This window comes from Halyomorpha halys, unplaced genomic scaffold (genome assembly GCF_000696795.3).
Source record: "Halyomorpha halys isolate HHAL.00 unplaced genomic scaffold, Hhal_1.1 Scaffold161.1, whole genome shotgun sequence".
Classification (NCBI taxonomy): Eukaryota; Metazoa; Arthropoda; class Insecta; order Hemiptera; family Pentatomidae; genus Halyomorpha; species Halyomorpha halys.
In genome coordinates this window covers 55571-74230 of record NW_027105190.1, presented here as the reverse complement: position 1 = coordinate 74230, position 18660 = coordinate 55571, and the positions used below count along the sequence as shown (strand labels likewise).

At 28.7% G+C, this 18660-nt stretch overlaps 1 protein-coding gene across 1 annotated transcript; it reads left to right on the top strand.

Annotated features, from left to right (window-relative positions):
* The first annotated feature begins 1304 nt into the window (after nt 1–1304).
* Nucleotides 1305–18443, top strand: LOC106678813 (juvenile hormone esterase). The gene is made up of 10 exons (XM_014417575.3): nt 1305–1505; nt 9470–9619; nt 9749–9896; nt 10749–10934; nt 11351–11538; nt 12782–12932; nt 13166–13347; nt 15151–15292; nt 15760–15892; nt 17351–18443. Exons 1-10 carry the CDS (start codon nt 1329–1331, stop codon nt 17529–17531), a joined length of 1638 nt encoding a protein of 545 aa, XP_014273061.1. The 5' UTR covers nt 1305–1328; the 3' UTR covers nt 17532–18443.
* The last annotated feature ends 217 nt before the right edge of the window (nt 18444–18660 follow it).

Here is an 18660-nt window from a genome sequence, read left to right as displayed (position 1 = left end):
CTCATATTTTAGCAAATTTACTCTTCTTTAAATGACGTTCTCTTAGCTTTTCTTGTGTTGTTCCTACTTTTTAAGATATAGAGCTCCGAATGAAAAATTAGTTTTGTTTATCGATTTGAAACAGCCGCCATTTTTATTCCCCCTACCTATACTTGGCAAACTCTTCAATTTTGACTATTAATTATACATAGTTTTCATTAAAGTACATAGGTTCCATCCCTATTGGACAGGTGAATCAGAATGAATTATTTTGCAAAAATCGAACCCTCGAGAGATACACTTCGAAGAATCACGATTCTCTAGTGGTTTACAACACTATCTGAAGTCTGTCAATTTTGTCTCAAGAATTAAGAGTGGGATTTCCACATCCGGTGGATTTTCTACAGTCTGCACTGGTGCCTTCCCTGGTCTCAGACTTTTTTTTCTGAAAAGCACAAAAATACTTGAACACGAGCTCACCAATCTACACAAAATTTGAGGAAGTTAGTAGGTTGTAAGTGAAAGTTATGCGATGCATAACGTGCAACGCATCATATTTTTATAAATGGTTTTGCAATTAATTAATTAATTATAAAAATAACAATTTTTTCCAATTATTATTTACTTATGTCAAAACTAGTCAATAACAACAAATACAGAAAGTGTTCATGTAAGATTTATATAGCATAAGTTATTTTAATAAGGTCTACAACTTCCAGGATGCAAATTACTATAATACCATAGTTTTTTCGTTGACTAAGCGAAACTCAGTTTAAGAACCTACGGATTAGAGATTTATTTAAGCTGTCCTTTGTCGTTGATCTCTAAAAAATGATATTATTTTAATAGTTTATTTTTAGGTAAAAGGTCATAATATCATTTACAACACCCATGAAATTATATTTCCAATAAATCTTAACAGATAATATCGAAAGCGTGGTAAACGCTTTGATGAGAAATGGAGAGAAATACCACTTTTTAACTATTAAGGGCTCAATTTCCTGCCCTAAAAACCTGTTATTTTCAGAGTCTGAATAATCGGTAGCGGTTAGTTATTAAATTCATATTTAGACTAACAAACTGTGAGGCAAAATGCATCATAAATTGACCATAATTTAATTAAATTTGGTTCGTAAAATGATACTACTAAGGAATGACGAAACAGGAATTAAAAATAGAACTGTTTCGTCAACTGAATTGTTTGAAAAATAATTAAAGTAAATAGCGGTGTTTTAGTAATAAAAAGAGAAGGTGACATAACGAAACCGCCTAATGTAAAGCTCCCGGGCGTTTTGTTTTTATTGGGTAGGAGGGAACCTTGAGCTATCAGAGCATACCCAGTCGGCAAGATGGGGTGGACCAGTCTGGTGATCCTGCTTGTTGCAGCCTTCTCTTCTGCTATCGAGTTGAAGACGAGGAAAGGAGTTCTCCAGGGTACACAGGAATCTTCCAGAAATGGCAGGAATTATTATGCTTTTAGGGGAATACCATATGCACAACCACCAGTTGGAAAGCTTAGGCTCAGGGTATGGTACAAAATGTTTACATACATGCTATAAATATTTTTTCCCTACTTTTATGCATTTATCTAAAACAAAGAGAGGTAAATAAATGAGAATATGTAATTATTTTAGGGGTAAAATCCAATTCAGATAGTTAATTACCTATAAGATTTAAAACTTTATAGTATTCATAACATAGATAAACATATTTAACATACTTAATAATAAAAACTTTCTGTGAAGTAAATTTTCTCTAATGATACTTCCTCATATCAATAAAAATTAAGGATTAAATAATCATGGTGATTTTAATACTTTCATAAAAATTATTTATATTACTTATGAAAATATATATCTGGTTATATAGTTATCAAATGTAGCTTTAATACAAATTATAGCTTTTATTTTATAGTTCATTCAAAATATTACTAACAAAAAATCAGCGATAGACATCTAACCAGTGATAACAAAACTAGCGCAACAGTAAATTTCTTTGACATTTCTTTGTATAACTTTATCATTATATATAGTTTTATTTATTTTACTTTATTATATTTCATTTATTTATTTTATGCAGTTTTACAGACATGTATGGTTTTACCATATTTATTAAACTATTAAAATTTTGATATGATCTCATATGACAAATAATCTATGTGGTTCTTTAAATTCTTTTTAGATAAACATTTTGACCAAAAAAATGTATATGTTTTCTTTTAAAACTTTCTGTTCTAATTTATGATCCATAGATAATGTTTTGGATTCATCTGATTTTAATATATAGATTGTAGGAAAATAGCAGACAATAAAGGTACAAAATTAGTACTTCCTACAATCTACAGTCGGTCAACTACCTTCTTCTAATATTAATATATGTAGAAAAAATATTTGAGTTTGAAATCATATGAATGAACTGAAATATTTATTCTGAGCAATGATGTGCAAGAAATAATGGTTCAATAAATATAATTCTTTATAGGCACTACTAGATTGTGAAAGGCTTCATTGGGTGTGATCTAAAATATATTGCAATAACATAAGTTGGATCGTAATTGTACCTGTTTATAATTTAAATTCTGATATAATTTCAATTTACCACCATACAGGGTCATTATGTGTACCTACATACAAATTGTTCGCAAACAATAGGTTTTTGAATATAATTCAAATTTTTTTGTGAAAAAATTGCAGTATTAAAAACAAAGAACAAGAATTATTTATGAAGAATCTTCAACAAAAATTCAATATATTTCAAGATTTTGTATAGAAAAAAATATAATGAAAATTCTACAAGGTTAACCATAAAGAAAATTTTAAAAAATACCCATTGCTTTTCTTCTAAGATTTTTTAAAAAAAATGTATATTCATAAATGTATAATACTTAAGAAATCAGAAAATAAAAAGAGAATTTCAAATTATAACAAACCTTTATTGTTTAATTAGATAAAGAAACATTTTGTAAAAAAAATGTTATGAACATAAGCCACACCCAATATTTTTAATTTCTAAAAGTGAAAACAATAACTTAAAAACATGGACTACAGAATTGGGCATATACTTGTATCGAAATATTTGTTTTTGAATTATTTGTTTGCTGAACCAATACCTGTCATCAATCAATAATATGAAGTTTGATATATGGTTCTGTAGAAATTGACATTTTTCATGTCAATAGGTATATAGAACGTCAAAGGTTATTTTTTATATATATAAGACTCCATTTCTATTTTTATAAAAAAAGAACCTCCTCACTAATTTATTATTTCATTTAATTTTTTTTTTTTTTTTTTTTGTCGACCCCTCTAAAACTGAAATTAGAATGGATTACTATAATAGCATTAAGTGATGATAATAATTCAACAGAAATATTACCTTTTTCTACCGAGGATATTAGAAGTTGAAAAAATGTTGGTTGAGATGTTAGTTCTGTTGGAACTCTACTTTAAGAACTGGAGGCTAGGGGCCTCCTCGAGATGATCGGCAAAGATATGGACAAATAGGAGATGAAAATCAAGTCAAATGAAATAATAATAAATAAGTAAAAATTTATAATAATAGTAAATAATAAGAGAAGAGGGGATAAAAGGAGAGAATAAAGGGTTATGTTACAAGGGTAGATGGAACCCTTCCTGCCTTGCCACCTCACAGGAAGGGGAGATGGGGTGAGATAATGGAATAAAGGAAGCAGGAAGGTTATCAAAGAACTCAATATGCCTGAGTGTGATGTGATATTCTACTGTTTCCAGCAGTAGTTTCTTAAGTATGTGAGCCATTCATTCGTCTCTCAAATGATGTGCATCTACAAATCTTCTATAGTATGCTGTTCTGATAACGTTTAAGGGACTTCAGAGCTCTTGGCTATAATATTTTTTAAATGAAGCATTAATTTTATACTAGATTAGTTTTATATTTTATAAACATGAACTATATATATACATATATAATCTCAACAGGTTTCCTTGGATCTTTACTAACATAAACCTACTTAATGCTTATTTTACAAATCCAAAAAAGAATTTCTTGTCACAAAAGTTGTACCACCTGTTAGATAAAGATTGAAGATTGAATATTGGTCATAAATAAACTCTTAATGTATTTAGGATTTCTAACCAAAATAAAGTGATGTTATCACCTATATCTCTGTACCAAGATTCAAACTAAGTGAATAAGTCTAATAATATTATGTTTTAATATCAATTTACATAATTTTGATCCTTTTTTACTCTCAACCTTTATTCTTTAATAATTCTTCAATGTTTCGGCCCTCAGGTCATTCTCAAGGAGACCTATAAAAATTTTTTTGTTTTTGTAACAATTACATTATTTCCTTAACTACACACTGATTTCTTTGGCCATACCTTCAATATTGATGTCATTGTTAAAATTATGAAGTTATATTATGAAATTTTTTGTTTTATTTATGTAGCAATAGAAAACAGGAAAATTAAGTTTATATTGCAGGTTGATTTATGTTGTTTTTTTTTTCAAATATAGTTAGCAGGGATATTGTATAAAAGATTGTGAAGGGAAAGAGGGATCAATATATTGGTAATTAATGATTGGCTATTATGGTGAATTATTTTATTTTTCCAATGTTCTGGAGTTTTGAACAGTACCTATAAACAACAAAGAAGAAGGAAATATAGAATGTCTTAATAGAGTAAATGCTTTTTCATATGACCATTTCCTATAAACATATTTATAAAATTGGTTTGAATGCCGGTTATTTTATATTGAAAGGCATCAAGACTTTTAAGGGATCTTTATATGAACCATATTATTAAATGAATAAAACCTTCAGCTCTGAAATTATGATTGGGCAATAAAAAAATAGAATAGTTCAAAGATAGAATGAAATAAAGAATATAATTAGTTAGGGTGTAATTTAAACTATATAAGCGTGAGCAGCAGACCTCTGTCTTTGAGGCATATTTTTCTTTTGGAAAACAAATGCAAAGTGATTTAATTGTTTTATTAATGGTTAAAGTGCGTAGAAAATGACAGGGGATAAAAACGTTGGGGTACTTCAAATACAAAGGCACTTCTTCAACATCAACTCAATTCACATGCAAATTTTCAACCCTCAACTCCATCTTGAGCCGCTATTGAGTTATACATAATATTACAAAGACAATATTAGAACAAGATTAAATTTTGACTGATAGTCATCTACAATTTTATTGATTTTTCTGCCTAAAAAACTACCTTACTAAAGAGAAAGGGGACACTAGTTTAGTCGTTGTATTTCCAGTGATCCTTTGAACGTAGTGCTAGACGGACTAGCACAGTGAAAACTGAACTGAACTAGGACTGGATCTGAACTGAACCGACATGACGTCTGAAATAACCTTAAATTAAACAAGAGCAAATTGCTTACATTTTTGTGATCTATCCGATTTTTCGTTGGCTAGCATGTTCAACTAAATAATCCGCAACAAATTAATTGAACTGTCGGACTTATTAATTTTTATAATATATTTTTTGTTAACAAATTCATTCATAATTTTAATAACGTGATGTCATTTTAATTTTATAAAATCTTATTTTTTTAATTTTATTTATTTGACATTTAAATCTACTGAGGTTAACATTTTTGGAAGAGTGACAACATAATTCGGCCCTTACGGTTTGATTGATTTTTAGAAAAATTAATTGGATTGACATATTATTGCCAACATCTTATTAATCCACAGATTATTATTGTGATTTTTAAATATTACCCGTTTAAAAAAAAAAAAACGAGTATTTAATACAAACATTTTTTAATATATGTTATCAACTTCAAGAAGTATAGCTCGCCATTCGTATTCCAGATATAGAAGATAATAAGACCTCTATCAGAAAGGTTTGACGACTTTTAGCCTAGAGAGAGACCTAGACCTTGAGATATAAATTAATCAACCACATCTTGTGTATTATAATCTTTATATAGATGAACTATCAATTTAACTGTTGCCATATTAATCATTCATACATATCATTATAACCAATCGTTTTTTAAAGAAGGTAGTTATATAATATTTTATGTAACCAAGATTAGAGAGTCCAATTGTTGCTCCGTTGTTTTTAACAATTGTTTGTATGTGTGAAAATTGTTTCGCGAGAGTGAAAATTTACTAATTGTTTACTATTTTTAATAACTTTTAACCTTGTTGAAACGGTGTTCTTTTTGTATTGTAAAAAATAACATTAAGATTGTGTATTATGAACTCTTCGGAAAAAAAATAAGCAATATTTTCTACAATATATAACAGTAAAAAAAAAAAAACAATATATTATGTGAAACTAAATAAAACAAAATATATGCCCCTATAAAAGTGGATTTTGAAGTGTATGTCGCAAGCTCGCCACTAGGGTACCGCGAAAGGCTAAAATAATTTGATATTTGCTTAACATTTCGTTAAATAATAAAGTGTAAAATAAGTAACTGAAATATAAAATAAATTATAAACAATTAATGTTTTTTAAAATATTTGATTTTTTTTTTTTTACTTATAAAAATAAATCAGTACCATTACAACCCATGTAGGGTCAGTAGTGCAAGTACTTAGTAAGGAAGTTCTGTTACTACACCAACGGTTGCACAAGAAGTCGACGATGCACCAGAATCATGCCCGACCTCCAGATTTTTCCCCAATTTAGAGCACCCACTTCATAAGGCTGGGTGGACTTCGAAGAGTTCCAGAACCCACAAGGTTGACTTCTTTGTACAGTAAAAGAATAAATAATTATATGTCACTTTTCATTTCATTTTCAATTTATTTACTTATATGGTACATTGTTGTAGTGTTGACAGGATGATCGTACGGTGGTTTATTTTTTAATTGGTTTGACTGTTCACTAGATTTTTTGTATTGGCTGTTATGTATTTAATTTCGTCCCTTAAGGCTACAGAGTTTTCTTATTAATTAATATACTAAATTGATGACAAGAAAATTAACATTTTCCTTATTTGTCTATTTTTGACTTAACTCTAAAGAAGATGTTTGATGAGAAATAGAGATTAGTGAGAAATGACCATTCTACTCATTTTTATTTTAAAATTCTGTATTCATTATAAATTTGATAAATCATATTTTCTAATTAATTAATTTCTCTTACCTATTTTATTTATCTTTATGTCTCGACTATGAAAACTAATTAATAAAATATTTGTAATTTACCTATTTTGAATGGAAGTATAGAAAAATAAAAATAAAAGATCAAAATTGTTTTATATTATTTATAAAAGTAAATAAAATTAAAAATCCTCTTTCCGGGGTTCCGCGAAAGAATTTAAATTAGAAATAGGTCATTTCACGTCAACTCTACACAATTTTGAACCTTAGCATCTCATTTTTTCTACAAATTATGTAGGTATCCTACTCTATCTTAGCATTTGCTGAAAGCCAAGAAAATCTCATATTTTTTTTTTTTAATCAAATGATAATGTAGAGGTTGTTCCCCCCATTTTCCTACTTCTATTAGAAGGGTTCTGTTACGAAAGAAAGATTGAGAACAACTGGGTTAGATGAAGAACCATAACTTCTGGCCAATAATAAACAGTTCATTTTCGTTGTTTATAAATATCACATATAACCACCTCTAATATCATCATAGAATGATAGTGATACATGAAAGTCTGCATAGTTTCTATCCATGTCATCATTATTGAAGCCGAGAAATCTTTCCCGATTCGTTAAAGCCAAAAATCCAATCTGAATTACTTTTATTTCGTTTTGAATTGGGAATTGATGAAAAATAGGAAGGAACAATTTTGTTAAGATGAAGTGGTTGAGGGAAAAAACTGGCGGTGTAGTGTAGAGGCTTATCACATCACCTGTGGTAACAATGGTGGTTGTTGGAAATGCTGCTCTATCGAATTTGGTTATTTTTCAATGGTATATTTCTGTTGGTTTTGTTCCCAATGAAAATGATGAAGGGAACCTTTTTTTCAGGCTAGTGAAAGTTGATAGTAGGCTCAGTGTTGTTATCTACACCCATATTTTACTTCACTTGCGTGCTATTATGGAGATAAGATACAGTGTAGGGCCATATAATAAGAAACTAAAAAAAATATAGAAACTTTTTTTTTACCAATGGTTTCATCGTTGATTCATTGATTTTTTTTTGTTTTTCAATAAATGAAAAATGAGGGAATATTGAAAATATTTGCTTTGAATTATTTTTTGGATTGTCACACTTGCTTAATATCAGCGTAATGAAGCTAGATCATTTAGTACTTATATTGCTGTAACATTGCAACACTTTTATGTTACTTGTGTGTTTTATCCAGTAGTGGACCTACTATCTGTTTGGGCCTGGGTGATGGGATATTAAGGGGTCCCCTTGGTTAGTGCTGCCAGAGGTTTTGGAAAGTATGAAATAATCTCAGGAGTCTCCTAAAACCATAAACACTTTGTAATTTATCAGTCATTCATTTAATTTTTCTATGGTCTGGAGGGGCAGGGTCACTGCCCTTCACTTCCCCGCTCGACCCTTGTTTTACCAATAAGTAGTTACTACTAAATTTGCTATTAAATCATATTACTGTCGACAAATAACAAATGTCTAAAAAATAAAGTGATAACATATAAAGTTGATTGCTCATCAAATAATGTTACCTGTTAAATAACTGGTATAGATATAAATATATCAGTAGAAAAAAATCAACAAATCAGTTTATCAGGCAGCCTATTACACTAATATCACTCTATAAGATAAAATAAACTACAGAGTACTAATTAGCACCTTCTTTTTTAATAGCTTTTGTTTTAAACTATTTTTATGAATTATAACTGAGGCCTCTATAGGAAGATTATGATAAAGCTGACCTTGCAGCTGTAGGTTTGGACAGGGGTTGGCAGATGGAGGTATGGAGGGACATATTGTAATTTATATCAGCATCTAAGCTTTGGTGTTTCTTAGCATTTTATTATTATTAGGAAGACTAAAGGGGGGGGGGAGGAGAGTACCCCATGTCTGCCTGATGCCTGACCAACTCTATTTTACAAATTATACAACTGTCCATTTAATTGTACTACTCGCTCAAATTATATGACTGTTATTTGCATGTTTTCTGTAGTTCAGATTGTATTATTGTTTTTTTTCAATATACTGTAAGTAGGAAAACATTTTTTTTAAAAATATTTATACCAGCATTTCAATATTTCTTCAATTTCTTTTATTAAACCTTATATGTAAAATTAAATATTACGCATGGTATGAAATATCACAATCATAATGGTCACTGAAAGCCTTTTTATATAATAGAGAGAAATATATATTTTGAAAATACTTCATTTTTAATCAACAACTTTTTTTTTACTGAGGAGATACACAATAATTTAATACCAAATTTATACTATCATATAAGTACTCAGCGTTACACTTGGAAATGTTGCATACTGGTGCACTATAAAGTATTAATCATAATAGATCCTTTTTCATTCTGTTTTTTCTATATTTATATCAATTGCTGTATACATGAATATCTCGTATTTTTTAGAATCCTCAGCCCCACAATGGTTGGAAGGGCATTCTTGATGCTACAGAAGAAGCACCACTTTGTCTTCAGAAATATATATTTGTTCCTGAATTAAGAAACACAACATTAGGCCAAGAAGACTGCCTATTTCTCAATATTTACACTCCTGATGTATGTAATATTTTAATTTAATAGTTTCACATTTAAAAAAAACATGAGTGAGATGATGATTCATGTTTTATGATTATTCATTGAGCATTTTCTAGATATATATTTTACAGCCCATATACTTTATTTTAGGTTGATTCAAGTAAAAATCTTCCTGTATTAGTATACATACATGGTGGAGGATTCAGGTGTGGCTCACCTGGTCCAAAAGAAGTTCCTTCATTTTTTATGGATGAAGATGTGGTTCTTGTTGTTGTTCATTATCGCCTTGGAGCACTAGGTAAATATAATGTTTATTTTTCAAGAAAGTTCCTTTGTTATTGTTTTTCTTTCAAAGGGGTCTTAACTCACTACCAACTACTGTTATACCATTGTGTGCTGCCACTTTCTAGTTCTGTACACCAAGATTTAATCTGGTACCCTTGGCCAATCCATCTTCCCATCTTTGTTTCAGTGTTCTACCTAAGGGCTCCTTGTATCGTGTATTTTCCGGATAGAATCTTCTTTGCCAACTTTTAGACAAACATTCTTAGCACGTGGCATGTCCATTGGAGCAATCCAATGGAAATATGTATATTATTACCCTCACTTGCAGTATCGGGTGAAATCTGTCTAAAAGACCAAACCTATATCATCCAGTAATGATGATGTAAAATTGAATCTGGGTGAAGCACTGAATACAGACCAACATTATAAATACTATTAAATTAAATTTTTCCTATGACTTGGAAATAAAAAGGATTTCAGATTTTTTAGAATTTAAAATCTCTGAGCCCAGATCACATCTATAGTATATATAAAGTTATGGCCTGAGTACGATACCACCTGACAAGCCATATCAGCCGATCGAATGTGTATATACATTGAGGTACTGGACTCAATAAAGTCATTCTATTGCTGGAACCTATGCAAGTCATTTCATATCCTTTTTCTCTTTAGTTTTTACTGTTTGGTCTCGATGATACTTAAGTTATGTATATATATTATATGTATATTTATATATATCCAAATTTAAAAAAAAATAAATTTAGCTATTTTCTAAATATAAATATAATTAAAAACTAATTTAGTTATTTTATGTTAAGTTTAAGGATTGTTGTAGCATCACTTAATAGGCTCATATTATTTTTAGGATTTTTATCCACTGAAGATCAACTAATACCTGGAAATTTCGGGTTAAAGGATCAAGCAATGGCACTAAAGTGGTTAAGTGAAAATATTAATGACTATGGAGGAAACCCAGATTCAATCATAGTTTTTGGAGAAAGTGCTGGAGGGGCGAGTACACATTACCTGATAACATCTCCTTTGTCAAGAGGTTTTTATATTACTATTTTGGAATCACATTAAGTTATCTGCTTGGCATAATTTTTTAAGTTAAAAATAAGTGTTTATTTTATGGTTCTGTTCTTTTTTTTATATAAAACAAAATTAAAATACTGGTTTTAATCTATTTTTGATTAATATAATGCTATGTCACTTTTCATGAGGACTCTAAATTCGGTTTAAATTAACAAAACTTTTTATTTGAATTAGAAATGAAAACTTCTTTATGAAGCTTTGTATGTAAAGTGAAATGATTATTATCATAGCAGTTTATAATTTTTTTTTTTAATTTTACTGCAATATGTGTTACAGAATTCTATGAAAGTTTTAGAAATTTTATCAATAATCGGCTTTCTTCTCATAATTTTAATTATGCTTTATTTTTTACTTCCTCACTTCAATTTTCAGACCTAGTGAAGGGAGCTATTTCACAAAGTGGAACTGTTGATGCAATATGGGCACTTTCATATCCTGGTCGTGCAAAAGAACTAGTTGAGGAGGTTGCAAAGATAGTTGGATGTAGTTCCAGTCCCTTATTAGAATGTTTTCAGTCAGTTGAAGGAGAGAAGTTAATTGCTTCCGAACTTGAGTTTCTGGTAATAATATTGTATCAACGGTCAAGGGAAAAAATAAATTTCCTAGACACCAAAGATACTAAACGTTTTACTTATTTATTTTACTTTTAATTCTATAACTTTTTTATTTATTTATTTTGTGTCTTTCACAAATCCGTCAAAACATTAGCATAAAATTACATTTTATATACTGTATTAAGTTAGTATATTTATATTCATTCTTACTTATAAAATTGAAAAGAACATTACTAATTTTTTAGTAGTTAAATGTGGAAAAACTTTTGGTTAGCTAAATTCTATTAAGTAAAATACAAATTCATTCTGTTTGATTTGTTTTCTGATTGAAGAGTAGGATTTTATGATTTAATTTCTACAACTACTAAAGATATAAGCATCGTAATTGTTCAAAAAATAGTTACTATGGTCTTCACCTAATTTAACAGCTCTAGGGACCCTGGATCCAAAAAAAATAATACTGTTTGTTATTTTTATTCTTCCCTTACTTTTAAGAATCTAAATAAAAAAAAAAAAAAACTTTTATTTTAGAATTACTGATTCTGTCTTATGTTTAAAGATTTACTATAGAATGGCTCAGTTCAGTATTGTGAAAACTTAAAACATTTCGAGAAAAAAAATATTACAGCAGAAATAAATGCAGTCAAAGAACAATCCATTATATAATGATAAAGTGAGATTTAATTCCATCTGAAACAAATTCTGCTGTTTTACTATTGCTTTCACTTTTCACTCGTTGAGAACCAACTGTGATTTTGAGATAAATCCTTTAAGAAATTCTTATGTAATTTTTGTCAAATTGCTTTCATGATTTATTTTTACATTTCTTAAGGTTTATAAAATTACACAAAACAGGTAATGTAGATTTGTAAATTATACAAATTTGTCACAAAGAGCCAACCAATGTATTTGTTTTGCTTTTTAAGACTAACAAATTGATTTTTATATAAATTTTTAGGATCGTTTTTAACCTATAGGAATAATGAACGTTTCTGCAGAAAAATGTATGAGAAAGAATTGAATACTCTAAAATTTAAAATATTTTGTTTTTATGAATACATTGGGTTGATACTTGTTCAGTCAATTAACCATAAAATTTGGATTTTTAATAGAGGCTTTCTAGGGAGAACTATTTCATGATTAATATCCTTGGCTTTATAAATTTATTTATGCTGTAAGAAAGTATTTAATATTATTTCCACAACACATATTACACAGATGATATTTCTATTTAAATTTGTTGTTTTAGGAATGGGATTTCGATCCAGCAGTAATCTTTCAACCTGTTGTGGAGGAAGAAAATGATGGAGCTTTCATTACTGAAGATCCACGGAACATAAAAGTATCACATCCATGGATTACAGGATTTAGTAATGGAGAAGGGCTCTTTAAAACAAGTGGTTAGTAATTTTCATTTCTTTTAAATTTGTTTCTAACAATAAGATACAAAAAATGAAATACAAAATGTAACCAAAATAGTCAAGTTTAATTAGATCTTGGTTTATAGCTTAGTCCATTTTAAAAATTTGTTTGCTTACATTATAATTATTTAGTCATGATTTTTTAATAAAACAAAATAACTATTGTTGTTAATTAGTAAGAATAGTTAATTTAACTTTATTTTATTTTATAGCTCTTATTAATCAAGATGAATCAGTTGTTTTTGACTTTGTCAAAAATATAGATGAATTGTTACCGAAGATTATGTTTCTTAATCCCAATTCGCCAGGGGTAGATCAGTTTCTAACTTTGGTTAAGGAAAAGTATTTTAGAAATCTCAGTGATAAAAAACAAGTTATAGATGAAATAGAAACAGTAAGTTAATCCATATTTTAAATATAAATAATATATGTTATTTTTCCACTTAATTTTTTTCTCTCTCTTTGTTTAATCAAATACAGTTTTGGAGTGATACAGACCTAATAGCTATCTACAGTGAGAATTCTTTTTCCCCTTAGTTAATTACACTATTCTAATAAAATATTTTTTAAAGTACTGATAGAAATATATTAATAATAATAGATTTTTCTTTTTTCTTTTTTTTTTCCCTTTTTTCTTTTTACATCTCTTTATTTGTATTTTCTTTAATATTTCTTTTCTTATCTATTTGTTACTATTACCCTTTACATTTACTATTTACTACCTTAAATTTTCTTATTATATCTTACTTTTTTACATTTTATACCCCTGTTATTTTACACTTATGTTTTTGTTTTCCTTTTGTAACTATGTTTGTATCTTTTTTAGCCCAGACGAAGCCCTGCAACGTGGGGCGAAATGTTGGCTCATTAAAATAATATAATTCTACTATTTGAGTTTTTCTGACCGCACCCGGACCATATTCCTTTCATCTTTACACATGGTCAATCAATAATCTTCCATTAATAATAATAATGTGCATTGCTCAAAGTATTGTTTGAAGTTTATTAAAAAATAAATAATCAATTTCAGAGAAGTACTTCTTTAGAGTTTTAATTTATTTTCCAATATTGAGTATTCTAATTGAGAACTATTACAGCTGTTAGTTGTAGGCATGTACATAGGCTACTGCCCTGGTATCTCCAACCTTGTTGAGCCTCTGTATGCATATGTCGCAGGGAGATGATGAAAATCGAAATTTAAACAAATCTTTAAGTTTGGTGATCAATTCATGGGAGATGTTAAAATAACATCTGTTGGGTGATTTCCCTAAAGAAAGTAAGTGATTAAAAGTCAAATCTTTTAACTGTTGTAGTGAAAAATGAAATAATATTTTTTTTTTCTTCCAAGCCCCATGGGTCATAAGGTTAGATATATAGAGGGTAGGTATCTATAATACATGATATCTTTTGTACTGCATTTCAAAAGCATTGTAAGAGAGGAATGATGAAAGGGAAGCGTCTAAAAATTGGAAAATGCATTGAATCTGCTGTCTGACGATGGGGCTCATTGGTGTTCATAATGTCTGTAGTCAGTAAGTTAGTAGTCTGAGTCAAAATAATATTTTTCAGATATCAAAAGTAATTATTTAGTAAACCATACATTATTAAATTTAGAGTAGATAATACAACAATACTCATTAATACACAAATTATTTATTCAAAAGTAATTAAAAGAAGAAATAGGTACTTGAGCTGATATTTTTAGTGAAATTTTAAACACTATTACTGAATGTAATTAATAAATAATAATGTTCATTCATTTTTATTACAACACTTTGATTGGCGGCATCTCAAGTTACAAAGTACGTTACATCTTTTGTACTGCATTTCAAAAGCATTGTAAGAGGGGAATGATGAAAGGGAAACTATTACAACACTTTGATTTGTGCCATCTCAAGTTACAAAGTATGTTACATCTTTTGAATGCATGTATTTTTCATCTTTTTATTAAGACAGAAAAGGGATTTGATGAAATCACTTAATTTCTTTAGGGAATCTCCCCAGAGAGTTATTTTTTCATCTTCCATGAATCGGTCATCAACCCTAGGAATCTGATCAAATCTCCATTTTCCTACGACATATATATTCACTCAACAAACATGGATTATGGTTTAGAATCAATAGCCTATTGTTTATTTGTGATAAACTTTGTTTGTACAAATATTTTTATGTATTTATATATTATTTTTTTTTTTAGTTTTACACGGATCTATTCTTTATTTATCCAATGTTAAAATCCCTTCAAAGACACGTTGGACCAAAATATGCCTATTTATTGAGTCACAGAGCTGAAAACAGTTTATCTGATAGAATGGGAGACATAAAATTAGATTCTCCAAGTAATTATTTTTATTAACAATTACTTAGTAAAACCATAAAAATCAACTGAAATGACTGAATTTTTTTTTTTTAACACTTCTCTTTAGTTTTTGATTTTTGAAAATTCTCAAATATCCCTTTGTATTTTACATTTTCTCAGCACTAAAAAACATCCAGTTCATTTCTCTTGAGAGTTTTGTAGTAGTTAAGTTTAAAGATGAATTGGCTTTGATTTGTTGTTTAATTTAAATATTTTAAAGTATAGGATACAGTTTGTTAAAAAAAAAAATTGAAAATACTTGGGTGTTTCTTTTTGTTTTAATTTTGAAAGTAATATATATATTATTTATGGTGTTTGATGAATACTCTATGAGTATTAAAAAGAGATTTAAAATTTTCTATACGAAATAATAATTCTTAAAATAGGCTTTTAACACAATTCATATTTTATATCTTTTATATAATAAAAGATCTTTCATTCTTTCAGAGGCATCTCATGCAGATGAACTGCTAAGTCTTTTCGACTGGGCTACTGTTTTCCCTGAAAGTAAAGGGATATCTGAGGACAGAAAAGTATCTGAACTTCTCATAAAAATTTGGGTTAATTTTGGCAAGAGCCGGTAAGTTCATTCATTGTAATACATACACCATTACATAAGTAATAATTGTATGCCTTAATATCCAGTTGAATCTAGCTTATTTGAATATAGCATAGTCGAATAGATATGGCTATCGGTATAGACTCGCAATTCTTTGGTCTGAGCTGGATTTGGTTGCAATAGAGAAATTGTCTTTCTCTTATAACAGTTGTGGATCATTTAAAAAAGAAAATTGTTGCACCCCCTCAATCTTTTGTTACAATCTAATTTCATAAATAATCACCTCATATTGTAATTTATTTAATTAACTAAAAAATAATTATGCCATATTTTGTATAAATATACATCAAATGAATAAATCATACAAAAATTTGAGGAAGAATTTTTTTTCATCACTGACTTCGCTAAAACTTGGCATCATCGAAGGTATTGCTGTTCTCATTTCCTTGCCTGTCACTAAATGAGGCCAATACATCTTAGCCTTTAAAACAGTTACTGAAGAAAAACAAATACAACTTCTTATATATTGTTCTTGTAGCTTTGTTTCTTAAAGCAGGAAAGTTTTTCTTTACTCACACCCTTTTATTTTATACCCTCTTCTTTGTCATTTCTGACATATTCGGGAGGAATAGGAGGGGTTTATCTAGAGGAAACCAACTTATTCTAACCATGGGGCCAGGTTTTCATTTCCTGTGACTGCAACAGAAATGAAACGTTGACTCACCAGGCCAGATTCAAACTGACGCCCCCGCAGTTCCCAGGATGCAAAGACCTGCGCCTCAACCAACTTAGCTATGGACGGCCCTTTTACTCACACCCAAAACTAATAATATTATTTTCTTGTTGAAACAACCCCAGATGACTCAATTATCATTTCGTGCTCTGCTGTTAGGAGGCAATATCCTCTAATTTTCCAATCACAAACAGGGTTCTTATCCATTTTTATTTTGGGACGTCATGATCTTGAAATTAACATGAGAATTCCTTCCATAAATTGGTCAAGTAATTAATAACAACTCTAATTTTTTCTATTTCATCTGTAGACAGGTGATTTTAAAATTAGGTTACATTTCACAACAATTATTTTTCAAATCCAGCGCTCCAAATCCCAGTTATTTTGTCTTTCTGCATTAGAGCATGGATTTGAGGCTTTTACATTGATTCATTTAAAGTACTGATGTTTTAAAAAATACGCACAAATTCTACAAGGAATTTTATGCCATAAAACAAGTTTTCATGATCTCTATTATTATCAGTCAAAAATATTTGTACTTGTCTCATGTTTCCTCACCAATAGGCCCTTGGAAATGAAATGATATCATTCCAGTAATAGTTTTACATCAATTTCTTGCATTCATGATTTAACTTTTTTTTTTATATAGTTCTTGCTAAAACCTAGAGAAATATATGGTAAAATATGGATTTAAACCTAACTTTCCTTACATTTTGATCATGTTATTTATATGGTTAAATTTACAGGAATCCTACACTAGAAGGTGTTCCTGTAAAATGGAATCAATATTCCGGAAACAATTTACTTCATATTCAAACTGAAGAAACAAAAATGGAAAATATTCCATTAGATGAAATAAACGAATTCTGGTCAAGAGCATTTGCCGTCCTGGAAGCACCTCATGGTACAGTGAAAGAAGAGCTGTAATTGATTATAAAGGACCTTCTGTTGTTTTTTATGTGTCATCCTTAAATGTGGCTTATTTAAATAATAATTTTAATTTTTAAAATCACACTCCCTTGATAAAGTTCAATCTGTCTGTTCCCCCCATATTTGCTCAATAAGCATGGTAGATTACTCTGATATGATCTACTACATTGGTTCCCAAACTGGGTGCCCCAAGTGTATGCTACTTTCTGAAAATAATACAAAAAAAAGAAAAGAAAAAATTGAAATTAAAATAGCGAGTATACAGTGCATTTCAGTGTTTACTTTGCACTGTTCTTTCTTCTTTTCCTACATACTCAACCGCTTTAAGGATAATTGTGTATAAAAATATAAAAAATAGATATTGTAATGTATCATAACTATGTTAAGATAAAATTTTTGGTGAAAACCAAGGTTTAAAAGTTTTTTTTTAGTTTTAAATGTAGTACTTTTTTCATATTTTTGATGTTCTGTGATATTACTATATGATCACATAAATCTAAAATATATTTAATTTAATGTGAGGTTGTGTTTTCAAACATTTTTCAGTTCATTCATTTTTATAATATTCAAAGTGAATATTAAAATACAATAACCTTATAAATTAATAAACATATCGATTATTAAATTTATTAATTATAACTCCTATCAATGGTGACATGATTTGACTTATGTTGGAAATATTGTTCAATTTTTGAGATTTAAAAATTAATTATATGGTAAGTGTGAGGCCTTAATTCAGTTATTCTATCTCCATTAAATGATAACCTAATTGAAACACTATTTATAATTTATTAACAAGTTTCATGTTTTATACAAGCTCAAATTAGATATGTGTGATTTTAAATTAGTACTTTCCAATTTAAATGTTACTACCTGATATTTTTTGAAAATATACAATATAAATTTTAACCTGTCATTTTATTATTCCATACTTGCAAGAAAGAAAAAATCTCTGTATTTATAATGCCTATTCTACTTAATAAGCAGAAAGTGAAATTATAATTGTTAAATCTAATTTTGGTTTAACTATAAGTAGTTGTTGCTAAGGAACAATAGAGGAATTTGAAATCCTAATAACAAGTAATTAATTTAAAAATATGTTTATATCAGAGGTTGAAACTATTTC